At 46.1% G+C, this 24,981-nt stretch overlaps 1 protein-coding gene across 5 annotated transcripts in view; it reads right to left on the reverse strand.

Moving 5' to 3' along the window:
* Positions 1 to 217: 217 nt before the first annotated feature.
* Positions 218 to 24,981, reverse strand: part of spag9b (sperm associated antigen 9b) — a 50,064-nt gene continuing 25,300 nt past the window's right edge. Inside the window, exons 3-30 of one of the 5 annotated variants that reach the window (XM_046357017.1) lie at positions 24,824 to 24,894; positions 22,938 to 23,035; positions 18,949 to 19,093; positions 17,214 to 17,282; positions 16,000 to 16,483; positions 15,705 to 15,795; positions 15,313 to 15,449; positions 14,910 to 14,967; positions 14,530 to 14,682; positions 14,346 to 14,406; positions 12,894 to 13,024; positions 12,596 to 12,652; positions 12,143 to 12,145; positions 10,726 to 10,905; positions 10,405 to 10,537; positions 10,207 to 10,302; positions 8,493 to 8,660; positions 8,061 to 8,232; positions 7,742 to 7,951; positions 4,939 to 5,107; positions 4,726 to 4,854; positions 4,479 to 4,627; positions 4,231 to 4,379; positions 3,917 to 4,088; positions 3,578 to 3,691; positions 3,069 to 3,242; positions 2,854 to 2,991; positions 218 to 2,713 (exon numbers count right to left, since the gene is read on the reverse strand). In XM_046357017.1, coding sequence (XP_046212973.1) covers positions 2,601 to 2,713; positions 2,854 to 2,991; positions 3,069 to 3,242; positions 3,578 to 3,691; positions 3,917 to 4,088; positions 4,231 to 4,379; positions 4,479 to 4,627; positions 4,726 to 4,854; positions 4,939 to 5,107; positions 7,742 to 7,951; positions 8,061 to 8,232; positions 8,493 to 8,660; positions 10,207 to 10,302; positions 10,405 to 10,537; positions 10,726 to 10,905; positions 12,143 to 12,145; positions 12,596 to 12,652; positions 12,894 to 13,024; positions 14,346 to 14,406; positions 14,530 to 14,682; positions 14,910 to 14,967; positions 15,313 to 15,449; positions 15,705 to 15,795; positions 16,000 to 16,483; positions 17,214 to 17,282; positions 18,949 to 19,093; positions 22,938 to 23,035; positions 24,824 to 24,894 — 3,824 coding nt within the window. In that variant the 3' untranslated portion in view covers positions 218 to 2,600. Of the gene's footprint in view, positions 2,714 to 2,853; positions 2,992 to 3,068; positions 3,243 to 3,577; positions 3,692 to 3,916; positions 4,089 to 4,230; positions 4,380 to 4,478; positions 4,628 to 4,725; positions 4,855 to 4,938; positions 5,108 to 7,741; positions 7,952 to 8,060; positions 8,233 to 8,492; positions 8,661 to 10,206; positions 10,303 to 10,404; positions 10,538 to 10,725; positions 10,908 to 12,142; positions 12,146 to 12,594; positions 12,653 to 12,893; positions 13,025 to 14,345; positions 14,407 to 14,529; positions 14,683 to 14,909; positions 14,968 to 15,312; positions 15,450 to 15,704; positions 15,796 to 15,999; positions 16,484 to 17,213; positions 17,283 to 18,948; positions 19,094 to 21,173; positions 21,878 to 22,937; positions 23,036 to 24,823; positions 24,895 to 24,981 lie in introns of those variants that run through there. The other 4 variants (XM_046357018.1, XM_046357020.1, XM_046357019.1 and 1 more) reach the window with 4 other exon arrangements.

Consider the following 24,981-nt stretch of genomic DNA (forward strand, 5'->3'; position numbering starts at 1 on the left):
CTGAGTTAACCTCTGGTCAGTCATTCTCCAGGGTGCTGGCTACTGCTGAACATGGACAGCCATTGTGTTTGGTGTACGCTGAATGTTCTCTTTTAAGAGGTTGATTTTAAGTGCACCTCATGTATTGGAAAGAGCCATGTCTGGTAAAGTCAAGAGCACCTAAGAATGATTTCAAGAAGTTGGAAAAAGCCAAATAACGAGAGGACACAAGAGTTTCCCCTCCAAAAAAAAATCAGTTTAATTGAATGCTAAAAGAATAAGGCTGAGGCGCTGTATCAGTACAAAGGTGATGCATCACAGGAACACAACAGATTTGTTGGGGGGGGACGGGGGGGGGGACGACGACACACACACTCGACTGTGACCTGTTCATTAACCTCCAGGTTAGAGTAGGAAGAAGCTGATCTTAGGCACTGATGTTTTACACCTTTCACCTTAACCGTAATGAAGGATAAGCTGTTCCTAGATCACTGCCCAATGACAACTCCGACCCAGAACACTCAACCTTCCCCTGTGGATGTAGTGCATAGCTCAGTGGTTTCTCTCGAATTCACCCACTCATGGATTGACCATTCCAATAACAATCATTGTCAAAATAATATCTAAATGTAAAAAACACTATTTCAAATTTTGCTACATAAGACCGGATCAAGTCGGTCGCTCTCATATATGTTGATATTTCATATTGTACAAAGTTACATTCTGAACTAGAAAGGCTCTTTCGTAGAAATAAATACTGAAATGGCTGAACTGCAATATGAGGGGTCTTCTGGAAAGAAACACACACTTTCACCCCTCAGGACAGACACCAGCTAAATCTGTTGATGCACAGACCAGAGACACATGAAACCTTACCCCCTTTCTAGTGCACTACTTTTCAACTAGCCTGGCCAAAATAGTGTACTAGATGGGGAATCAATGTGTCATTTTAGATGCAACCAGAGTCTAAAAAGACTAAATGTACAAAAAGTTAATAAAAATAGGCTTAGTCTGAAAATGTCAGTATCATAGCAACCTATGGGGGAGCCACCCTGCCCTCTAGTGTACAAAAGGTAGAAGAAATTAGTTGTACCTAGACACTGACCTAAGGTCAGTGTTGAGTTGTTCCCCTTAAATGTTTCATGTTGGGATTTAGAGAAGATAAACTGATCCTAGATCTGTGCCTATGGGTGACATCTACTCTCAGCGTACAAAAGTCTCCAGAAGCGGAGACGCCGGCAATCCAACATCAACATCTCTGCTCTCGGAGAGTGCTCTTAGTTTATTGGCAGAGATGACAGCTTCAAAATATCTCTATTCTATACACCATGATCATTTTAACAAAGACGGTCTGGCAAAATGTTAATGTATTTACAGAGAGACGGGGCTGAACATGCTGCTACAAGGCCACACATTTACTTTATTTGGTAACCGGCCATGTAACATTCTTTCACATAGGAATAAATAAATCTGTCACACTTAAAGTCCATTATGTAGTTTTCAACATATTTTTTCTCAACTCTCAAACATAAGGCAGCCGTTGATTTTCGTAAAGTGTCTGCAAGCTCTAGCTGGTGGGAGGGAGGGAAGGCGGGAGAGCAACGGCCCAGAAACTAAAGACGGAAGCCCTGTTCCAACACTCTTGCAATGCAACACTGCCTTCCTTCCGTGAGGTAATAAATTATTCATCTATATGTATCCATCCTATGTAAATCCTGTCAATCATTACCACTAGAAAGAAAAGGGGCATTTCCAAAGTATTGAAACAAAGCAATTCTCTGCCCCAGCAGCTACGGACATGATTGATCACAGATCTATTAGGTTAGCCTAAACATAAGCCCAGTCATTGAGGACAACACTGATCCCAGGTCCAGAAATCTCTTACAATTGATTAAAAACGGTCTTTCATACAATCAAGAGCCATGTTCTCACAAAATAAAATCTATCACGCAAGAAGAGCACGCCTGTGTCATTCAGGACACAAAAGATTGGCTCACTTGCTGGATTGTCCTGTAATCCCTTCTATCTTATTGGACGATGTGAGACATCATGGGGTTGATTTGGTTTTGTATTTCAAAACACATCATAACCAATAAACCATCATTATTCTCCTGTGAGCAGGTCTCTTATACACTATTGTTTCCTCTGTCTATCTGAAAGAAAGCACAGAGGGGAGGCCAAAGACACACCCTGACTGTGCATTGATTCCACCAATCACCACACAGTATTTGGACAGAGGGGTTGGACCCTAAGCATCCAATAGAAAACCAGGTGCAAAATATGATCCAAGAAAATTAAATGACCATTTTTTTGTTGTTTTCACTAATAATCATTCTAGTAGTAATAGCGGTAGTAATAATAATAATAATAATAATAATAATAATAATTATAATAATAATAATAATAATAGAAGCGCAATGGGCTTGTATCAGATTTAAAATACAATAAGTAAAATAAAACATTTAATTTAAAAAAACATAAAACAAAACAAAGATACAAAACCAAAATTAGAAGAAAATAAATAAACAAAAATAAACATGCAAAAGAGTGAATCTGAATGGACAGCTTGTTCCTGCTTTAAATAGGCTCCTCATCGCCGTGGCATGGTCAGAGGTTACAGTTCAGTCCTGGCTGTCCATGACCTGCCAGACGATCAGGTGACTCCTCTCAGCTTTGGCCAGGAACGGCTGCAGCTTCAGAGTGGGCTCGTCCAGTGGCTCTTCAGTCTCATCACCTACACACACACGCACACAAACACACAAAGACACACACACACATTAAGCCACTTCATCTCATACAAATATCTATGTTTTCATGCCCTGCCATATACTGACTGTACTTGTCAGTGTGATGTGATGGTCCATGCTAACTCACCCATCCTGAAGTCGATGTATCCCTCTCCTCCACTCATCACCAGAACAGACTTGCCAAACTGCTTTTGAGGGTGCTCCTCTGCCCCGTTGTCACCCCCAGCCTCCGCTGCTCCGCCTGCACATGACGGGATCACATGACCTGGGGGAGGGGGGACCTTGATCAGTTAAAAGGCAGGACGAGGAGGAGAAGAAGAGAGGGAAGAGAAGTGAAGTTACCTGGGACAGCAGTGAAGAACTTGACTGCGTCTCGGTGACCATGGAAACAGAGCTGAGCGTGCGCCATGGAGCAGAAGGGTACGAAGGTTCCAGCCGTCACCTTGTCACTGTTCTCATCACCATACACACGGATCACTCCGCCAGGTTTACCTGTTTCTGCCATCACCTTATCGGCTAGAGAGAGAGATGAATCGTTAAATAGAGAGGGTGGATAGATGGAAGGATGGAGAAAGATTTTTCATTAAATAGAGAATGGGAGGGGAGAAGGATGGAGAGAGATGAATTAATCATTAAATAGAGAATGGGAGGGGAGAGAAGGATGGAGAGAGATGCATCATTAAATAGAGAATGGGAGGGGAGAGAAGGATGGAGAGAGATGCATCATTAAATAGAGAATGGGAGGGGAGAGAAGGATGGAGAGAGACGCATCATTAAATAGAGATTGGGGAGAGAGTAGTGGGCATAGAGAGGGGGATGGAGAGTGGGAGAGAGACATTACTTCCCCTTACTGTCAGTGAGAGGTATAGAAATGATGACTCCATTGCCAGTGCCGACCCAAAGACGGTTACAGGACACCGTGAGAGCTGTGATCCTGACAAAGGAGAAGCCCAGCTTCCCCGTACCTGAGGGAGACCAACATGACACATTAAGAAAAGAGGAATAATGAAGTATGGGTGTGTATTTCTTGTATGTCACTTGGGCTTGCTAATGCTGTGAACCCTTGTCCCATATCAGTCAAAACGAGCTAAAAATGAGGACACAAACACCACAATCAAGTTGCTTTAGAAGCATAGAACACACAATACCTACATCAACTGCAACAGGTGTAAATGACCTTGGTTCCTCACCCAGCATCTTGCTGACGTAGGGCTCTATGTCAACGTCCTGCAGGTGTTGGTGTGTGTGGGAATGGAACAGTCTCAGAGTAGAGTCCAGTCGGATGGACACCCAGATACCATCTCCTTCCCCCGCCAGCTGCCTCACCTGGCTCTCTTTACGGGGGTGGGCATCAAACGACTTCTACAGTGGAGGAGAGGGGGAGGGATGGAAAAGGAGAGAAGGATTACAACTATAATCTGTGGACTGAGTCTGTGTGAGTCCGTGTGTGTGTGTGTGGGGGGGGGGGTTCTTGTGCGTGCGTCCATGAACGGGTCAGACGTACCTCTATCTTCATGGCTTTGGGCTGGACCACGTAGATCTTGTTCCTGTAGCCACACCAGACCTTGTCGTGAACCACGGTCATACAGCGGACAGAGTGGTGGGGTCTGCCCAGGTCTAGTAGGTGGTAGTTAGTCAGGTCCCACTGACCATCTGGAGAGTGGGAGAGTAAGAGCGGTGTGTAAGCAGCAATGTAGGAATCCTTTAAATGGACACAGTCACACAAGAAACTAAAAAACATATCAGCCTTACCCACTCCTCTGTGGAAGATAGCCAGTGTTCCATCAGCCAGAGACACCAACACTCTCCCCTTCACATGGACGATGCCCAGGACAGAGTCCTTCAGCTTTATAGAGTGGAGACACTTCCTCCACTGGGCCACTGACGAGTGCACGTACACACTGGGAACACACACACATTTGACTGATGAGATCAATATGAGATTGATAAACTGATGTGATAAACTGATGTGATTGATTAAAATCGATCGGCGTCTCACCATCCGTTCTGTGCACCAAGCCACATGGTGGGTAAAACACTGCTCATCTTCTGGGCTTCTTCTCTCATCAGGTCCTGCTCCTCTGGGTTAGGGTTGGAGCTAACACCATCCTTTACCAGATCAGACTCCCTGAGAACAGAAACAGGACATTAGTGTGTATGTGTGTGTGTGTGGTGTGTATGTGTGGTGTGTGTGCATCCCTGTATCCCATACCTCTGTGTGTAGTTGGCTGGCGTCTCCCCAGGACTAGTGCTCTGTACTCCCAGAGGGTCAGTGAAGACATGTTCAGTGTAGACTCCCCTCTGACTTAAGTCATGCTCCGGGCCTGCAGGACCCGCACTGGCCTCTGTAGCTTCAGTAGCCTCCTCTGCAGCCTTGGCATCTACACAGAGAGGAGAGAAGGAGATACTGTAGGTGTAAGAGCAGAGTATTCAATAGATAATCACTTTTGACTTAGGGAAGGACAGGAGAAGGAAATATTATTGCTTTTTTTTGCCATAATCACTGATCTGGTCTATGAAAACACCCTTTTTGTTACACATTTAACCAGAACCACGCAAAATGCACATTCACTAATAAATGGCTACCTTCTGGTAGCAGGCGTTAACAATCTCTCAAGCACAGGCCCACCTGCTAGTGAGTAGCTAATCTTTAAAGTCTAGCTTTACATGGATCTATTTGCTTGCTAACATGTTAGAACAGTTGATCTGTTATGAATAGACAATCCTGTCCGTCTCCAACTGTTTGAACAACCCAGCCTGTTCACTGAGTTTAGGATGTTGAAATCAAGTGGCCTACCTGGATAAGAAGACGCTTCTTTCGCAGAATGAGAACGAGTTGCCAATTCCGTATTTAAATGCATATTTTTATGCTCTTTGCACATTTATAAAACACAGGCTGGACAGCTAGCATACAGTCTGGATAATATTCAGCTAGCTGTACAAGGTGCCGCACAGGACAGAAACTGAGCATTAATTTTCCACAATCACTTTAATGGATACTCCCATCTTAGTAGGGTCTGCTCTGTTCTACATTTTGGGAGTTGAGACATAGAAGGGCATAGTTACAAAGGTTACGTTCTCCTCTATTACAGTAAAATGTCTCAATGTGTTTCGGTGTCCATATGAGTTGACTGCTTGTTGTAAGAGGGAGATGAGCTTTCCTCGTTGTTGTGGTGAGTGGCAGGGGGAGGGGCTTGGTGTCTGGAGCGAAGGATACGAGACTAAAAAGACAAACACACAACAACAAAAAAGATACGTGTGTGTGTGTGTGTGTGTGTGTACAGTTGAAGTCAGAAGTTTACATACATTTAAACTCAGTTTCACAATTCCTGACATTTAATCCTAGTAAACATTCCCTGTCTGAGGTCAGTTAGGATCAACACTTTATTTTAAAAATATGAAATGTCAGAATAATAAGAGAGAATGATTTATTTCAGCTTTTATTTCTTTCATCACATTGCCAGTGGGTCAGAAGTTCACATACACTCAATTGGCATTTGGTAGCATTGCCTTTAAATTGTTTAACATGGGTCAAACGTTTCAGGTAGCCTTCCACAAGCTTCCCACTATAAGTTGGGTGAATTCTGGCCCATTCCTCCTGACAGAGCTGGTGTAACGGAGTCAGGTTTGTAAGGCCTCCTTGCTCACACACACACTTTCAGTTCTGCCCAAAAATGTTCTATAGGATTGAGGTCAAGGCTTTGTGGTGGCCACTCCAATACCTTGACTTTGTCCTTAACTTTGGAAGAATGCTTGGGGTCATTGTCCATTTGGAAAACCCATTTGCGTCCAAGCTTTAACTTCCTGACTGATGTTTTGAGATGTTGCTTCAATATATCCACATAATTTTCCTACCGCCATCTATTTTGTGAAGTGCACCAGTCCCTCCTGCAGCAAAGCACCCCCACAACACGATGCTGCCACCCCCGTGCTTCACGGTTGGGATGGTGTTCTTCAGCTTGCAAGCCTCCCCCTTTTTCCTCCAAACATAACGATGGTCATTAAGGCCAAACAGTTCTATTTTTGTTTCATCTGACAGGACATTTTTCCAAAAAGTACGATCTCTGTCCCCATGTGCAGTTGCAAAAACGTAGTCTGGCTTTTTAATGGCGGTTTTGGAGCAGTCCTTGCAGGTTACGTCGATATAGGACTCGTTTTACTGTGGATATAGATACTTTTGTATCCGTTTCCTCCAGCATCTTCACAAGGTCCTTTGCTGCTGTTCTGGGATTGATGTGCACTTTTCGTTAATCTCTAGGAGACAGAACGCGTCTCCTTCCTGAGCGGTATGACAGCTGCGTGGTCCCATGGTGTTTATAATTGCGTACTATTGTTTGTACAGATGAATGTGGTACCTTCAGGCGTTTGGAAATTGCTCTCAAGGATGAACCAGACTTGTGGAGGTCTACATTTTTTTTCTGAGGTCTTGGCTGATGTCTTTTAATTTTCCCATGATGTCAAGCAAAGAGGCCCCGAGTTTGAAGGTAGGCCTTGAAATACATCCACAGGGACACCTCTGACTCAAATGATGGCTTTAGAAGATTCTGATAGGCTAATTGACATGACACAATTTTCTGGAATTTTCCAAGCTGTTTAACGGCACAACGAACTTGGTGCATGTAAACTTCTGACCCACTGGAATTGTGATACAGTGAATTATAAGGGAAATTATCTGTCTGTAAACAATTGTTGGAAAAATTACATAGGACCTCTACTTCGTGCATGACACAGCTAACTTGCCAAAACTATAGGCGGCAGGGTAGCCTAGTGGTTAGAGCGTTGGACTAGTAACCGGAAGGCTTCAAATTCAAACCCCCGAGCCGACAAGGTACAAATCTGTTGTTCTGCCCCCGTTCTGCCCCTGAACAGGCAGTTAACCCGCAGTTAACCCACTGTTCCTAGGCCGTCATTGAAAATAAGAATATGTTCTTAAAAACAAGTTTTAATGACTCCAACCTAAGTGTATGTAAACTTCCGACTTCAACTGTATGCCTGCGTGGGTGTACTAATCTTACCTGTGTCAGTGTCATTCTCTGCTCCTGCTGTCTGGGGGGTAGCCACTGCCCCCTCTGTAGAGCAGCCAACCACATTGATCCCTGCCAGCACTCCAGCTTCACCCATTGAGCAAATACTGGTTGTGCTGGCTTGCAGAGTCCCGCCCTCAGCACCCGACCCTGCGTCATGGGGCACCTCCTCCCCTGCCGGATAGTCTGTCTCTCTGGCACCTGACACACACAAACATGTATAAACAAACATGGTATGATTAGCTACAATCAAAACAAAAACATTTAGCCTTGTCTTCAGTTTACATCACACAAACGAACACACGCAGACCTGGCACACTGGCGATGCAGAGGACATGGGAGTTGCAGACAAAGAAATTCTCCAGGACATTCCCAGGCTGGTTGGCATCGATGACGATGACCTTAGTGGTGGCCTGAGTACTGGTACAGATCCACACAAGAGAGGACAGCTCCTCCTGGTGGAGCAGCTCCTTCTCCTGCTCCTACACACACACACACACACACACACACACACACACACACACACACACACACACACACACACACACACACACACACACACACACACACACACACACACACACACACACACACACACACACACACACAACGGAAAAGACTGTATGAGTGTGTGTGTTTACTGTACGTACACACGTGTGTCTTATGAGCCTGTCCGTCTGTTGTATGAGTGCAAGCATGTGTGTGCTGTATGACCATGTGACTGTGTGTGATGTATATGTACCTTTAGGTCCTGGTCCAGTTTGTCCAGACTGCTCTGTGATCCTGTTTTCCTGAGAGGACTCTCAGGACCAGGGCTGGTCAGGTCACTGTAGAACACACTGGCACCTACTATAGACCCGCCATCACGGGTCTTACCCCCCGACAGGTTCACACCTGCAGCACACCACAACTACAGGAGATAAATACACACAGTTAGCAATACATTATGGTGCATTGAGAAAGTAGTCAGACCACTTGACTTTTTCCACATTTTGTTTACGTGACAACCTTATTCTAAAATGTATTAAATGTTTTTTCCCCTCAATATACACACAATACCCTATAATGACAAAGCAAAAACAGGTCTAGAAATGTTGGCTAATTTATTTTAAAAAATGTAATAAATGAAATATCAAAATGTACATATGTATTCAGACCCTCTACTCAGTACTTTGTTGAAGCACCTTCAGCAGCAATTACAGCCTTGAACCTTCTTGGGTATGACGCTACAAACTTGGCACACCTGTATTTGCGGAGTTTCTCCCATTATTTTCTGAAGATCTTCTTAAGCCATGTCAGGTTGGATCGGGAACATTGCTGCACAGCTATTTTCAGGTCTCTCCAGAGATGTTCGATCTGGTTCAAGTCCGGGCTCTGGCTGGGACACTCAAGGACATTGAGACTTGTCCCAAAGCCACTCCTGCATGGTCTTGGCTGTGTGCTTAGGGTCGTTGTCCTTTTGGAAGATGAACCTTTGCCCCAGTCTGAGGTGCTGAGCGCTCTGGAGCAGGTTTTCATCAAGGATCTCTCTGTACTTTTCTCCATTCATCTTTCCCTCAATCCTGACTAGTTTCCCATTCATTGCGACTGAAAAACATCCCCACAGCATGATGCTGCCACCACCATGCTTCACTGTAGTGATGGTGCCAGGTTTCCTCCAGATGTGAGGCTTGCCATTCAGGCAAAAGAATTAAAGCTTGGTTTCATCAGACCAGAGAATCTTGTTTCTCATGGTCTGAGAGTCCTTTAGGTGCCTTTCGGCAAACTCCAAGTGGGCTGTCGTGCATTTTACTGAGGAGTGGCTGTCTGGCCACTCTACCATAAAGGCCTGATTGGTGGAGTGCTGCATAATTGTTGTTCTTCTGGAAGGTCTCCCATCTCCACAGAGGAACTCTGGAGCTCTGTCAGAGTGACCATCGGGTTCTTGGTTACCTCCCTGACCAAGGCCCTTCTCCTGCAGATTGCTCAGTTTGGCCGGGCGGCCAGCTCTAGGAAGAGTCTTGGTGGTTCCAAACTTCTTCCATTTAAGAATGATGGAGGCCACTGTGTTCTTGGGGAACTTCAAAGCTGCAGAAATGTTTTGGTACCCTTCCCCAGATCTGTGCCTCGGCACAATCCTGTCTAGGAGCTCTACGGACAATTCCTTCGACCTCATGGCTGGAATTTTGCTCTGACATGCACTGCCAACTGTGGGACCTTATATAGACAGGTGTGTGCCTTTCCAAATCATGTCCAATCAATTGAATTTACCACAGGTGGACTCTAATGAAGTTGTAGAAACATCTCAAGGATGATCAATGGAAACAGGATGCACCTGAGCTCAATTTTGAGTCTCATAGCAAAGGGTCTGAATATTTATGTAAATAAGTTATGTTTTAAATACGTCAAGGGGTCTGAATACTTTCTGAATGTACTGTAAGGAGAGAAATACAAGGTAAGGAAAGGTACACACACACCTTCATGGTAGCATCTTTCTCATCCAGTGGTCGGAGGTAGACAGGTACAGGTAGATTCTTCATCTTGTTCTCTATCGTCTGACCACCATTGGCCACCTGTAATATAACACAGTGGTCAGCATACCTGGAGTCACTGAACCTAACTTAATATGCAGCCCTCGTCTAGTATAAAGTAATGCACTAAGACACTTGTCCTACCTTGAATTTATGGGGCAGGCTCCACCCGTAGGCCTGTACCCTGCCGTCGTCCTCCTTGTGAACGTGGGCTTTCACCTGTCTGTACTGGGCTCTCTTCTGCTCCCTGCGAGACACCATGTTGCCTGACTCAGACCTGAATTGGGGGAGAAAAAAACCATCTAATCTATTCTGGACATACTGTCCAGCGTAGATGGGTAAATGAATTGAAGCATGGATGGTGGCATGGAGGTGGGGCCAAACTATGATTGAATCTTTGATGTGTGAAAGACTGGTTGGATCATGAGTGAAATGGACAGATGGGTAGACGTCTCCAACACTCACTCCTCATTGAGGAAGTCGAAAGCCTTGCTCTTGTCGCTGGGTAGCTGTTGCAGAGCTGCGCTCCTCTTCTTCACAGAGGGCTGGACCTGGGAGGAGGGGGCGTTGTACTTCACATTCACTGGCGCAGCCTCCGCAGGCTTCTTAGCCGCTCCTCCACTCGAACTGAACAACCGACTGAAACTGGAGGACGGAGGGAGGGATGGAGGGATGGAGGGAGAAGGAAGGAGGTGGAAAGAAGGAACACACATACACATATAGAGGGGCAGACAAAGCAGCAGCAGCAGGGTTTAAGGGATAAATAATCAAATTAAGGTTTGATTACGCGCGCCCCCCCCCCCCCAAAAAAAAAAAAAAAAAAAATCACACCTTCAGTACCCATCTCAGTACACAAATCACAGCAAAAATCAGAACCATACAGAGCTTGGCAAACTTTTTTAAAAAGGTCAGTACAATGTTTGTTGTTCCAGTGCCATGATGCAAAGAGACCTTTCTCAATCAGATTGGTTAGACTACACCGACCAAAAGCAGAGAGCGAGTCTCCACTCTGTGATTTTACAGGGGATGGGAGAGCAGGGAATGCATTGGTTAGTACTGTAACACGAATCAGGCAGTTAGCAATTCAACACAGAACACAACACAGTTACAAACTATTGCTGCTTATTCCAGCTCTAGAGACGATACTTGTTTAGTAACAGAGTGAGATGAAAAGACTAGGTCCATAAATATCAGGATTTTTTCAGTTGAAGATCAAATAGCTACAGATCATCAGGTCAAAACGTATAGATGACTGTATGACCCTTTCCATGTAGCAGAAAGTAGCCTCAAGCCTAAACTCAGTGTATCAGTTCAGAAAAATGTCCAACCACATATGCCATTCTGATTACAGTATCTGACTCTAGAATACAACTATCCATTCCACTAGTTATACACTCTTTCTCCACGCCCATCACCCATCCCAACCACTCCCAACACACCTCCTGCATACAGATAGGACAACAACAACATCAGGCAGGATACAACAGAGAGAGGGACCAAAGGAGCAGAGGGCAACAGGAGAGACAAGGGATTTCCTCATAAATAAACATGCATTCAATACACACAACCCCTCTCCAACAGCTTAATGCTATATCCCCTGCCTCATTAGTCAGATGCATTACACACCATAACCATTCCTGCTGAAACCCAACAGGGGAGCCTAGATCAGGAAATGGCAATTTACAAGACATTTCAGTAAAATATATGTAATATGTGTACTACGCTGAAGCACACTGATACGCGTGCACGCTCACACACACTTTGTAGGTGAATCGTTTTTGAAAGCCATTCCCTGATCAGGCAGACACTCCCTGGTTTGTTGATTTGTTTGTTAAGAACCAAAATCAAAAATGACCCATTAGCCTGTCAAAGGTTTACCTACACACTAGAGATCAAAACATGAAAAGACAGAAAAGAAAAAAGGGGAAAATCAGATTAAATGATCATCAACAATCTTAGTGGTTTTAGCTATAAGTGTGGTATGACAGCTCCTAGATGTGGAGTGTAAAGAGAAAAGGAGAGCACGCAAAAAAGGAGAGATGTGTGGTAAAGGGGAAGGATTGCATTGAAGGAGTGAAGAAAAGGAGAGACGGTAGGAAAGGAGAGACGGTAGGAAAGGAGAGACGGTAGGAAAGGAGAGACGGTAGGAAAGGAGAGACGGTAGGAAAGGAGAGACGGTAGGAAAGGAGAGACGGTAGGAAAGCAGAGACGGTAGGAAAGGAGAGACGGTAGGAAAGGAGAGACGGTAGGAAAGGAGAGACGGTAGGAAAGGAGAGACGGTAGGAAAGGAGAGACGGTAGGAAAGGAGAGACGGTAGGAAAGGAGTGAAGCTTACAACTGCCAGATGCTGGATTTCTTCTTGTCTGCGGTGGCTGGATTCTCTCTCGATGCTCTGAGGGAAAGATTACAACACATTTAATGACTTATCACTATTCAGCTGAGACAAAAACGATCTTGTTAATCAACTAACTAGAATCGCCCAGGAGAGAAAACACAAAAACACAAACTAGAAGGGATGCATGTTTATCAGTAAGCACATTGTGTGGTTGGAATACAAAAACTCTTCAATATGCATAATTTTCTTTTGGACTAGCTCAGCTTGTCACATGCTTCCTCTCCCTCCTCCTCCCTACCGTATCATCTCTGTCCATCGTACAGCTTCCTGTAGCTCCATCAGTCTCTCCTTGTACTGGTTCCTCTCCATCAGGACTCTGGCCATCTCTACCCTGGTGAACCTCTTCCTCTGGGCCGTGGGAACATCCGCCTGCAAGAAGTGGTATCAGCAACCTCAGACATACACACACTTCAGCAAACACACACCTACATACAGTTGAAGTCGGAAGTTGAACTGAGTCAGGTTTGTAGGCCTCCTTGCTCACACACACACACACTTTTTCAGTTCTGCCCACACATTTTCTATGGGATTGAGGTCAGGGGTTTGTGATGGCCACTCCAATACCTTGACTTTGTTGTCCTTAAGCCATTATGCCACAACTTTGGAAGTATGCTTGGGGTCATTGTCCATTTGGAAGACCAATTTGCGTCCAAGCTTCAACTTTGACTGATGTCTTGAGATGTTGCTTCAATATATCCACATCATTTTCCTACCTCATGATGCCATCTATTTTGTGAAGTGCACCAGTCCCCCTGCAGCAAAGCACCCCCACAACATAATGCTTCCACCCCCGTGCTTCACGGTTGGGATGGTGTTCTTCAGCTTGCAAGCCTCCCCCTTTTTCCTCCAAACATAACGATGGTCATTATGGCCAAACAGTTCTATTTTTGTTTCATCAGATCAGAGGACATTCCTCCAAAAAGTACGATCTTTGTCCCCATGTGCAGTTTCAAACTGTAGTCTGGCTTTTTATGGCGGTTTTGGAGCCGTGGCTTCTTCCTTGCTGAGCGGCCTTTCAGGTTATGTCAATATAGGACTCATTTTTACTGTGGATATAGATACTTTTGTACCCGTTTCCTCCAGCATCTTCACAAGGTCCTTTGCTGTTTTTCTGGGATTGATTTGCACTTTTCGCACCAAAGTACGTTCATCTCGAGGAGACAGAATGAGTCTCCTTCCTGAGCGGTATGACAGCTGTGTGGTCCCATGGTGTTTATAATTGCGTACTATTGTTTGTACAGATGAATGTGGTACCTTCAGGCGTTTGGAAATTGCTCCCAAGGATGAACCAGACTTGTGGAGGTCTACAAAAACATTTTCTGAGATCTTGGCTGATTTCTTTTTATTTTCCCATGATGTCAAGCAAAGAGACACTGAGTTTGAAAGGTAAGCCAAGACGTCATTTTCTGGAATTCTCCAAGCTGTTTAAAGGCACAGTCAAATTAGTGTATGTAAACTTCTGACCCACTGGAATTGTGATACAATTAATTATAAGTGAAATAATCTGTAAAAAATTGTTGGGAATGCACAAAGTAGATGTCTTAACCAACTTGCCAAAACTATAGTTTTAACTATAGTTTTAAAGACATTTGTGGAGTGGTTGAAAAATGAGTTTATTGCTCCAATCTAAGTGTATGTAAACTTCCGACTTAACTGTATATCTCAGCAAACACATACACACAGAACTCACATCTTCCTCATTGTTCTCACTCTTCGTCTTTGTTTTGGCCTCCTCCGCCTCAGCCCGAACCCTACGAGAGAAACACACACACACACTAGAGATGAACACACACTGGAGATGCCTGGGGACCCTATATTCATCTAAACAGGGAAAGAAAACAGACAGAGAAAGGTAGGGTAAAGTGGAGACTGACTTCTTGAGTTCCTCCTCCAGTTCCTTGCTCTTCTCCTCCAGTCTGGTCTTGGCCTGAGTCACAGCCTCCAGCTCTCCCTGCAGCACCTCCTTCTCACATGACAGCTCATCCACACGCGCCATCAGGTCATTCTTCACCATGTTCAATGCATTTCTGACGAGACGGAGGACAAAGATTGGACGGCATGATCATTAGGCCCTACACATACTTCCTCTGGGACCTAGGTGAACTCTCTCTAATGGAAGCTAAATCCCTCCGTGAACAACAGGTGGCAGTAGTGTGCTGTCTACTGCACAACATGGAACATTGTTGCACTTGATAAATTCCTGTTTCGTTGATTTCGGGAGCATGGACGCAGGTGATTATAAAACACAACTTACTTGGTCTCCAGCAGCTGAGTGTTCTCGTGGATGAGATGCTCCACTTCACGGCCCATACCTTAGGAGGAGAAAGGAGGGATGAAAAGGGAAAGAAGAAATGGAAATTCCTCCTGTCTAAAATGGAATTATAAACCGCATGATACACACACTCCTTCAGTCTTACCCAGGAAGTTAAGGTCTGAGACCCATGCTGGCAATGTGAGGTGGAAAACAAAAACAGATTATCTTGAGGATCACCTAACAGCACATGACTCTACGGGGACTCCAACGGGTCTGTACGGAGCCTAAAGAACACTGAACCTACAACCTCACCAAGACGGAGATCCCACTGTATATTTTAGACATCATTTGGGAGTTTGGGAGCTAAAAGGGGAGAACTAGAGGGAGGGTGGGAGTGTCTTACCCAGCAGGTCAGCCCCCTCGTCCATGTCTGCTATATCTATTTCCATGTCGGGTCCTGCAGAGGACAGCTCCGCAAACAGTGACTCAGTATTCCTGTCGAATGCCATGTTTACTATTCCTACTCCTTTAGTAGGAGTACTGGAGAGGGATGTGAGGAGGGAGAAAGGGATGGGGAGAGATGGATGGAGGGAGAGAGAGAGGTCATCTGAGTGAACACAGCTACAATACATTCCATCATAAAATACAATTTGTATAGATTTGTTTTATATATCCGTCTCAAAAGGACCAAGCTGGAAGGGATTTTCTGTACAGTTTGACACATAAATGGAGATTGAGTGTTCAGGATAGAGATGCAGAGATCGAGGTAGAAATACTACTTCCAGTTGACCCTACCTGGCGTCTCTATAGCCACTAAGGTCCATGTCCAGTTCAGGAGTGGACTCTATGATGGCCTGCACCTCCAACGACTCACTGTTATCATCAGCTGCGTGTGGAGAGGAAAGAGAATAACATGTTAGATTACTGTTCTTGTGGGACATACGGCACATTTGACATGGTGAATACATTAGTGAGGCCAATGTGATGCCAAACACATTTTTGGTAGGTTTTACAATACAACAAATCCAAGTCCCCAACATAGCCAATCCCCATGTTTTCACCGTTTATGCCCTGGAGCTGCAGTACTGACCTGTGCACGGTACTGACCCTCCTCTCAGTTCTAAGTTCTGTCTTTCTGGACCCTCCTGACCCTCTGGTACTGTGGTGTTCTTACTGCTGATGTTCTCTGGCTTCCTGTTGCTTCTGTCCAGTTTCCTGTTCAGACCCTTGCCCACTTTCTCAAACACTTCCTGGATTGGCGTGCTCGCCGATACCATGGCAACGTCAGACTCTGAAGTAGACATGGGACTGGCCAAAATAGACCCGCCCCCTTGAGAAGACATTGGAATGACCAAATTAGAGGCACTGTTTTGCGTGGACAATTGGGTAAGCGACTTTGAGTCCCCTCCTTGAGATGACACGGGTGTGCCTGATTTAGAGCCACCTTGTTGTGAGGACATTTTGGAACCTCCTTGAGCGGGAGCCCCAAATGAGGTCCCCGACTTGGAGCCCCCTTTAGGAGACATGGGCATGTTGGACTTGGAGCCTCCACGGTTCGCATTAGACATCTCATCCTACAGAAGAGAAAGAAGAGGAAGAGGAATATAAATGAGATCCTGACAGACGGTCAAGGACACAAGGGCCATATTTCCTACAGTCTTCGCTTCTTTCCCTCAAAAAGGAATAAGGATGTTTGAAAAAAGGTTAGCCAATCCAACACAACCATTAATATCCAGTCAAAATAATACCTGAATACTCAAACATTCACAAGGCAATGGTATAAAGTGCACAAAACAAAAACACAAAGTCCCCCCCCCCCAAACGCAGTAAATACAACATCTTCCACTGAAACAAAAGGCAAAGTGAAAACCACCTCAATTCACAACAAAGTTGTTAGAGCACACAACAAATCAAATCAGTTTTAGTCAATTCTACAGCTAAGGCTAGTTGATTAGGTTGAAGTAGAGAGAACGCTCTATGCATTAGTAATCCTAGCAAGCCGACTAACCCTGAAAGTCTGGGTTGCATCTGCAATGGAACCCTACTCCCTATATAGTGCACTACTTTAGGTCAGGGCCCCACAGGGCCGAAAGTAATGCACTTACATAGGGAATAGGGATCATTTAAGATTCAGCCCCACAGTCACACCATTGACGTCCAGGTGAGTAAGCAGTGTGGGTGGCATACAGCTGGCAGTGGACTGTGTTCTAATGGCGGCACAAAGGCTAGATCAAGCTTTTATGGAGACTATATGGTCAACAACACAGCAACTACAGGCTAGAACAACAACGCGGTAGTTTGGACCTGGTTCTGTTCAGCCTGCTGATTGGCCGAAAGCCTCTGCCCTCTGCTCTGGGAGTCTGGTGCCCCCAACTGGTTTAGAGAAGAATTACAGTGAAGGCCCGTTTTAGAGCAGTGATCACAACTGGAAAGGGGGAGGGGGAGGGAGGCGGGGAGCAGCAGATTTATGTTGAAAAAGATTATTGCAAATCATGAATTAAGTATAAAGACAGTGGATCAAGTGAAAGGGCCGGTGGAGTCCGACGTGTTGGACTGAAGGTGACAAACGGGTTAGATGTTCTGATGAGCAGCCACTTCCAGAGGTTGTCTACCCAGGCTTTCTACTGCAGTCAACCATTCAACTGATTGAATTACATACTTTATATGGCTTTTAAGAATAGCCTCGGAAAAGACCATTGGCAAAACACTGGCTGACCTCCACTACGCCAGAGTTTCTCATGTTCTGTCCTTCACTCTCCCCACCTCTCTTTTCCCTTCTACTTTTTCCTCTACCCTTGGGTGGACTCCCCCCACTTTCCCCTCGCTGGCGTCATCCTCTCTGCCGTTGCCATAGTATCACCTGTCAGCCTATCAGAGCCTAGCTTCTCTTCTGTCCATCAGACTGATAAAGCTGTCGCTTTTCCATGACAAAAAAACCCTAAGCTCTGCTGACACAGTGTGTGTCTGTATACAAACCTGAGATAGAGGGAGATATAATTGGCGGGGGTGAGAGAGAAAGAGAGAGAGAGAAAGTGGGAGGGGGGACTGTAACCGAAAACTATAAATCTTTGGGAAATGTTGAGTCAGAGGCTGTAACAAAGGGGCCCCTGTGAGTCTGAACTGTGGCTGTGTGTGTGGCTGTGTGTGTGGCTGTGTGTGTGGCTGTGTATGTGGCTGTGTGTGTGGCTGTGTGTGTGGCTGTGTGTGTGTGTTTAAAAGTCAGCTTAAGAGATCCACCGTGAAAGTGAGAAAGGGATGGTTTAGTGGGATAAGGGACAGAGAAAGAAAATAGGTTTGATAGAGAGGAGGATTAAGTAAAAAGATGATTTAGTAGCAGCCAGGGCTGAGCTGAAACATCGGCAGTTGAGTTTCATCTACTGGTCTCGTATCTTATGTCAAATGTTGTCTTGTAACTTCTGACATGAAGCCCCCTCTTCCTGGTATCTGAATCATTTCTATCTGGCCACGAGGAGTAAAATACTTAATCAGCCGATCACTCATTAATATGGCAACCATGGTGAGGTTCTCGTGTGGCCCCAGCAAAAAGCGTCCCTTTGGTCTGCTCAGACACTCTGTCCTGTTCCTCTGTTCTCTCCTCTGTTCCCCTCCTCCCGACCCAGAATGATACCACTTCCATGGGCCCTCAGACTTACACACAGCCCCCCTACCCTCCCTCGATGCCTTCTTAGGCATTCCGGCCACACTGATCCAAGTTTACCTCTCAATCGTGCTTTGGTACACACTGTATCAAACTTCCTTTTCAATAATCCTTCCCGTCCTCTGGCAGAGTGAACGGTTGAAAGTGTGTTTCCACACAAACTATCTACTCTGGGCCAAATTACACATCTTATGTCACCCTTCAGATTCCTGGGAAAAGCTAAGAGGAGGCATGGGGGGGGGGGGTCCAGATTCAAACCACCGAGTTCACTTTGTACTCACACAGTGAATTCCTGAAAAGTATGTCCAAAACAGTCTGCGAATGTTAGAATAACTTCTGCATCAATTTAAAGTGACTGGCAGGTGAGGAGTATATTGCTACCTTGAGGCTGGTGTTGGAGCGAGGGTGGCTCAGGTCCTTACATCTCCAGGCTTCAGACGGTGTTTCAACAGCTTCCCTCTGCGAGTCACTGGTCAAATCATATCCTGGTAATGGGAATAACCCCATTGAGATGGGACGCTCCTTCCTGGATTCAGAGAGATAAGAGGAGGGTGAGGTGAAACCCACAGAGAAAGGTGTGACAGTGTTGGATAGTGTAAGAGTGCGAGGTGTGCCCTGTAATAAAGGATTTCATAATGGAGTCACTGAGCTGATTTATAAGCCTTACAGAGGCTGGTCATTGTGTTGTGATTAAAAACGCAAGTCAATACTCCTGCTGCAGGCATGAAAGCTATCGAACATCATGAAGAAAAACAAGACATTAATCATTTGAGACTTTGCAAGGAGGCACTACAGTGGTTTCTATTGGGTGCTTTAGTACGAGGGGTGACATCACTCTGATTCATCGGTCTCTCAGTAACCTCTGCGTCTTTATAACAGGCCAGTGACTGAAGAGCTGTTAGATTCCCACAGTGGTGGTTCTTCTTTTCCACACATTGCGTCCTTTCTCGAGCTCCCCTCTAATGACAAAACTAATCCTTCATGCACAGCGTACACACTCACCTGCTAGCTTCCACACTTCCATGCTCTCTCTCAGCACCCACAATTCTCTGATGACCCAATACATCACACACTTTCAAGGATTTTCATTGTGACATGTTCCATAGACCCTATAGATCTCTGAAGTGAACAAATATTCCCTTGCTTTAAGCATCAAACATGATCAGCCTCTGAACATCAATGGAAGTGGAGCACAATATCAACCCGCCCACATCAATGAGGAGCTATCAAAAAGGTACACTAGGCAGAAACAAAGGCTTCCATGTTGAAAAGAGCAGGCTGTATGGAATGGTAGCAGTCCATAGACAATACACACCACTACAGGCTGATTCCCAAAGAGAGAGAATCAGAGTTTCCCATGCCAATAAAGCCCCTTAAATTGAACTGAGAGAAAGAGAGAATAACATTTTTGTTTATTATCTACTTCACTTGCTTTGGCAATGTTAACATATGTGTCCCATGCCAATAAAGCCCCTTGAATTGAAATTGAGGGACAGACAGAGCGAGCGAGCGAGACAGCGAGCGAGAGACAGATAGCGCGGGACAGAGAGCGAGAGAGAGCGCGGGACAGAGAGCGAGAGAGAGCGCGGGACAGAGAGCGCGGGACAGAGAGCGAGAGAGAGCGGGACAGAGAGCGAGAGAGAGCGCGGGACAGAGAGCGAGAGAGAGCGGAGAGCGAGAGAGAGCGCGGGACAGAGAGCGAGAGAGAGCGCGGGACAGAGAGCGAGAGAGAGCGCGGGACAGAGAGCGAGACAGAGAGCGCGGGACAGAGAGCGAGAGAGAGCGGGACAGAGAGCGTGAGGCGCGGGACAGAGAGCGAGAGAGAGCGCGGGACAGAGAGCGAGAGAGAGCGCGGGACAGAGAGCGAGAGAGAGCGCGGGACAGAGAGCGAGAGAGAGCGCGGGACAGAGAGCGAGAGAGAGCGCGGGACAGAGAGCGAGAGAGAGCGCGGGACAGAGAGCGAGAGAGAGCGACAGAGAGCGAGAGAGAGCGCGGGGGACAGAGAGCGAGAGAGAGCGCGGGACAGAGAGCGAGAGAGAGAGCGGGACAGAGAGCGAGAGAGAGCGCGGGACAGAGAGCGAGAGAGAGAGCGGGACAGAGACCGAGAGAGAGCGCGGGACAGAGAGCGTGGGACAGAGAGTGACAGCGAGCGAATAAATGAAAGCAAGTAAAATGTCATGTTATCATGGATATAAGCAATATGAGTATTGCTGTGATTTACTGGCTGAGAAGGTGCTTTCTCCTGACCTACTTTCAGCCTGCAGAAACATACTGCCTGGCTGTTTGTCTCCAACACAGCAACAGCATGGTAACCATATGTTAAAAGCAAGGCAACTGGGCTGTACCCTACGGCAAGTAAACAAGCAAGGGGAAGAGGGATGAGACGGAGTCAATCGGAGGGGTAAGCAACCATATAAAACAACAAGTGATTGAAGCAGAGATTGGAAAGAGTGAAGGAGGAAATGAGATGTAGGAGAAGAGAGAGAAAAGACTGGAGAAGAGGACATGTAGAAGAGAGAAAGGAGGTAAACAAACACACCCATCCCTTTCACAGAGAGTTACCTGCAGGAGGCTGTGTTTCATTCTCTCACACACACACACACTACCTGCTGGGTCGTGGCAGGGTGGGCAGGGCAGGGAGGCCAGTGGAGACAGAGTAGTGCACCAGCAGCAGGACAGACAGAGAGACCAGCACGGCAGAGTTAATAACAACGGCCCCCCCAACGAAGCCAAAGACAATCAGCAGCATACACCTCGGGCTCATGACCCCCCCTGAACATGGCCCAGCGCCTCTCACTGCCGGGACCAGGGGAAGGGGGCTAAAACACACGCCTCTGGGGCTTTTACAAACTGTCCCTTGGATGACGACGCAAACTAGAGTATGCTCCTCCCTCTGTCGACAAAGTACTCCTCACATACACACTCTGTTGCCGTGTGTTGAAGAGAAGAATGCTCAGGTACAGGAGATCTGGAACTCGGGCTGGAGAGTAGAGTGTGTGGCGTGGTGTGTGTTCAGACCAGCGGGCCAACGAGCGACGGCCACAGAAACAACAGCAGCAGTAATCCCATGAACAGCAGCAGCGGAGGCAGAGAGAGACAGAGCAGCAGCTGCTACTGTAGAGTGATGCCGGCTTCAGTTCAACACTGCTGTGACATCATCCAGAGAGACAGAGAGAGAGGGTGGACACTCCTCGCCTCACTTTTCTTGATGTATTGTATCCTCTTTCTGGCAGACGATGCTCTTTCTTTCCTAAACTGCGACACTGATGTCGCTGAGCAGTCTAGAATTGTCGCCGTCACTCTCACCCTCCCGTTTCTCCCCTCCCCCTCTCGGATGCTGAGGCAGCATCAGAGCTGGTAACATATGCCTCCCCTCAGCTCGATGCTGATTGGCTGAGCCATGGAGAAACTGGGAGGAGGTAAACCCTGTGGGAACTGACAGCGTCGTCTGCTGCTACTGAGAGACTGTAGAGGGCTGCTGACACACACACACACACAGACACACACACACACACACACACACACACACACACACACACACACACACACACAAAAAGCTAATAAATGTACCACACTTCTGTTAGGAAACCCACTGAAATCACAAATGAGTTCCTTGTGAACACAAACGCTGTTTAAATCTAAAAAGCTACACAAACTGCTTTGATCTGATGTACTAGTCAAACTAACACCACTCTCTGGACTGTTCAAAATGAAGGTTTGCCCAGTAGGAGACCATGACCTCTTTTTACTGCTTTTTCACTAATCTGATCAGCTGACTAAAACATGACAGCTCTGAATCACTCATCTCCATCACACTGTGGGATTACTGCAGCTGACCACTGCCAAACCTCTGATTTATATACAGCTGATTCAATGGCATAATCCCACTCAATATCTATCCTAATCTCCTCTTCATCCTCCTCCTCCCACTTCAACACATATCCTCCTCTCCCCACACACATATCTCCCCCTCCTACCACCGTCCCCTCTTTTTTCCATCCCTTTTGACTCCTCTCCTCCCATCCTCCCCCCTTTCCCTTCCTTCTGCCCAGCCCCTCATGCCTACCTCACATCTCTCATCTTCTGTCAGGTTCTGACCTAAAGGGAAATCATGCCCATGAAGAGCAGAGAGCGCAGGAGTGGCGCCTGCAGTGATGAAGCACTTCACATCAACGTACTCACTCACAAACACACTGAACCAGGGTGAGGAGCCAACTAAGCCAATGACACCTACACAGTACCCAGGATGAACTGGCCATGAGCCACTATTAATACACCATTAAGGAAGCACTGTTATATGAGAGTGTTCGTGTACAACTTCAGATACTGTCCACGCAGTGTATGGGACTTGAATAGTTGTATGACCTTACCGTGATCTGCTAGTGCTTGTGTCTGTAGGCGCCTCCTGCACCGCCGCGTGCTGCTGGTGTTTGGCACGTTCCAAGTGCTCCATGTAGCTGTGGATCATCTGCATGGGACATACCACATAGGGAGATCCGGGAGGGGTTAGCGTGGACAGGGAGTGGTCCTATTCAAATAATGATTTGAACATGGCCATGATGCCTGTTGTTTCTTAGAGGAGTTTTGTGTGGATGTACAGCTGGAACAGACAGCCTCCCGGCCTGTGGGGTATTCTGCTGTCCCAGTGCGTTTGTGTGAGCTTCTAAAACCACGTTTCTGTCCATATTTAAAACGTCATGGTCTCTTCACAGGCTTGTTTGTTTTGGCGTCTGGGCCAATGTGTTAGTAATAGATTAGAGAACAGACTTTAGGCAGACTGAGTTGAGGCAACTGGACAACATACTTAATATTGGGAAAATTGCTCAATCTCCTTAAACTGACCCAATTCTAACTCCCTCTTTCTCCTTCCCACTCTCCTGCGTCTTGCATTCTCCATTCCTCACCATCCTCATCCCTCCCTCCCCCCCGTCCTCTGTTGTAGTGTGAATTCCCTGAATGTAAGCTGGAAATAGCATCTTGTCTTGGTTCGCTGTCGGTCAAACATCAATGGGATCCACTAGTCTGCCGGCCTATGTCTAAACCATATTATACATACATTCTAGCCATTTAGTAGACCCAACCCTGTTAACCGCTAGGCTACCTGCTACCCAGGCAACCTGCCATCCAGGCGCATGTGTGTCTTCAAATCCATGTTCGCCCACGAATGTGTGGCAGCACATGACTCCAACAGCATCATTATGTTTGACAGACACTTACCAATACTAGAGTTTCACTTGCCTTTTTTTTTACCTCTAATTTTGTGATCTCCAATTGAGATCTTGTCTCATCGCTGCAATTCCCCAACGGGCTCGGGAGGCGAAGGTCGAGTCATGATTCCTCTGAAACATGACGAGACAAACCGCGCTTCTTAACACCCGCCCGCTTAACCCAGAAGCCAGCTGCACCAATGTATTGGAGGAAACACAGTTCAACTAACGATCGAAGTCAGCCACAAGGAGTCCGCCCGGGTCTGTAGTGACGCCTCAAGAACTGCGACGCAGTGCCTTAGACCGCTGCGCCAATCGTGAAACCCTGAGTTTTACATGATTTCTACTGAACAAAAATATAAATGCAACATGAAACATTTTACTGAGTTACAGTGCATTTAAGGAAATCAGTCAATTGAAATAAATTCATTAGGACCTAATCTATGGATTTCACATGTCTGGGCAGGGGCACAGGTGCAGAAGCTGGATGTGGAGGTCCTGGGCTGGCGTGGATACGTGGTCTGTGGTTGTGAGGGCGGTTGGACCTACTGTCAAATTCTCTAAAACAACGTTGGAGGCGGCTTATGATAGAGTAATTAACATTAAATTATCTGTCAACAGCTGTGGTGGACATTGATGCAGTTAGCATGCCAATTGCACTCTCCCTCAAAACATCTGTGGTGTTGTGTGACAACACAGCACACATTAGTGGCCTTTTATTGTCTCCAGCACAAAAGTTACACCTGTGTAATGATCATGCCGTTTAATCAGCTTCTTGATATGCCACACCTGTCAGGAGGATGGATTATCTTTGCAAAGGAGAAATGATCACTAACAGGATTGTAAACTAATTTGTGCCCAAAATTTTATTTTAAAAAAAAGAAGCTTTTTGTGCTTATGGAACATTTCTGGGATTTTTCTTTCAGCTCATGAAACCAACACTACATGTTGCGTTTACCTTTTTGTTCAGTATAGTTTGCCCAGTAGACCTACAAAAGGAACAGTCCCAACACGCACTTAAATACACAAAACACTCTTCCCCCCCATACCTCTGTGTGTCTCTGGTGGAGGGCATGGTACTCCTTCTTCAGCTCGGCTTCTCGTTCCTCCAATCTGCCAACTGAGAGAGAAAACCGGTCGATGTGTGATCTCAGTCAAACAGAACTACATGGTTAATGAGGGAAAAGAACCCAAAAGCAACTGTTAT

Source organism: Oncorhynchus gorbuscha, linkage group LG07 (genome assembly GCF_021184085.1).
Source record: "Oncorhynchus gorbuscha isolate QuinsamMale2020 ecotype Even-year linkage group LG07, OgorEven_v1.0, whole genome shotgun sequence".
NCBI lineage: Eukaryota > Metazoa > Chordata > Actinopteri > Salmoniformes > Salmonidae > Oncorhynchus > Oncorhynchus gorbuscha.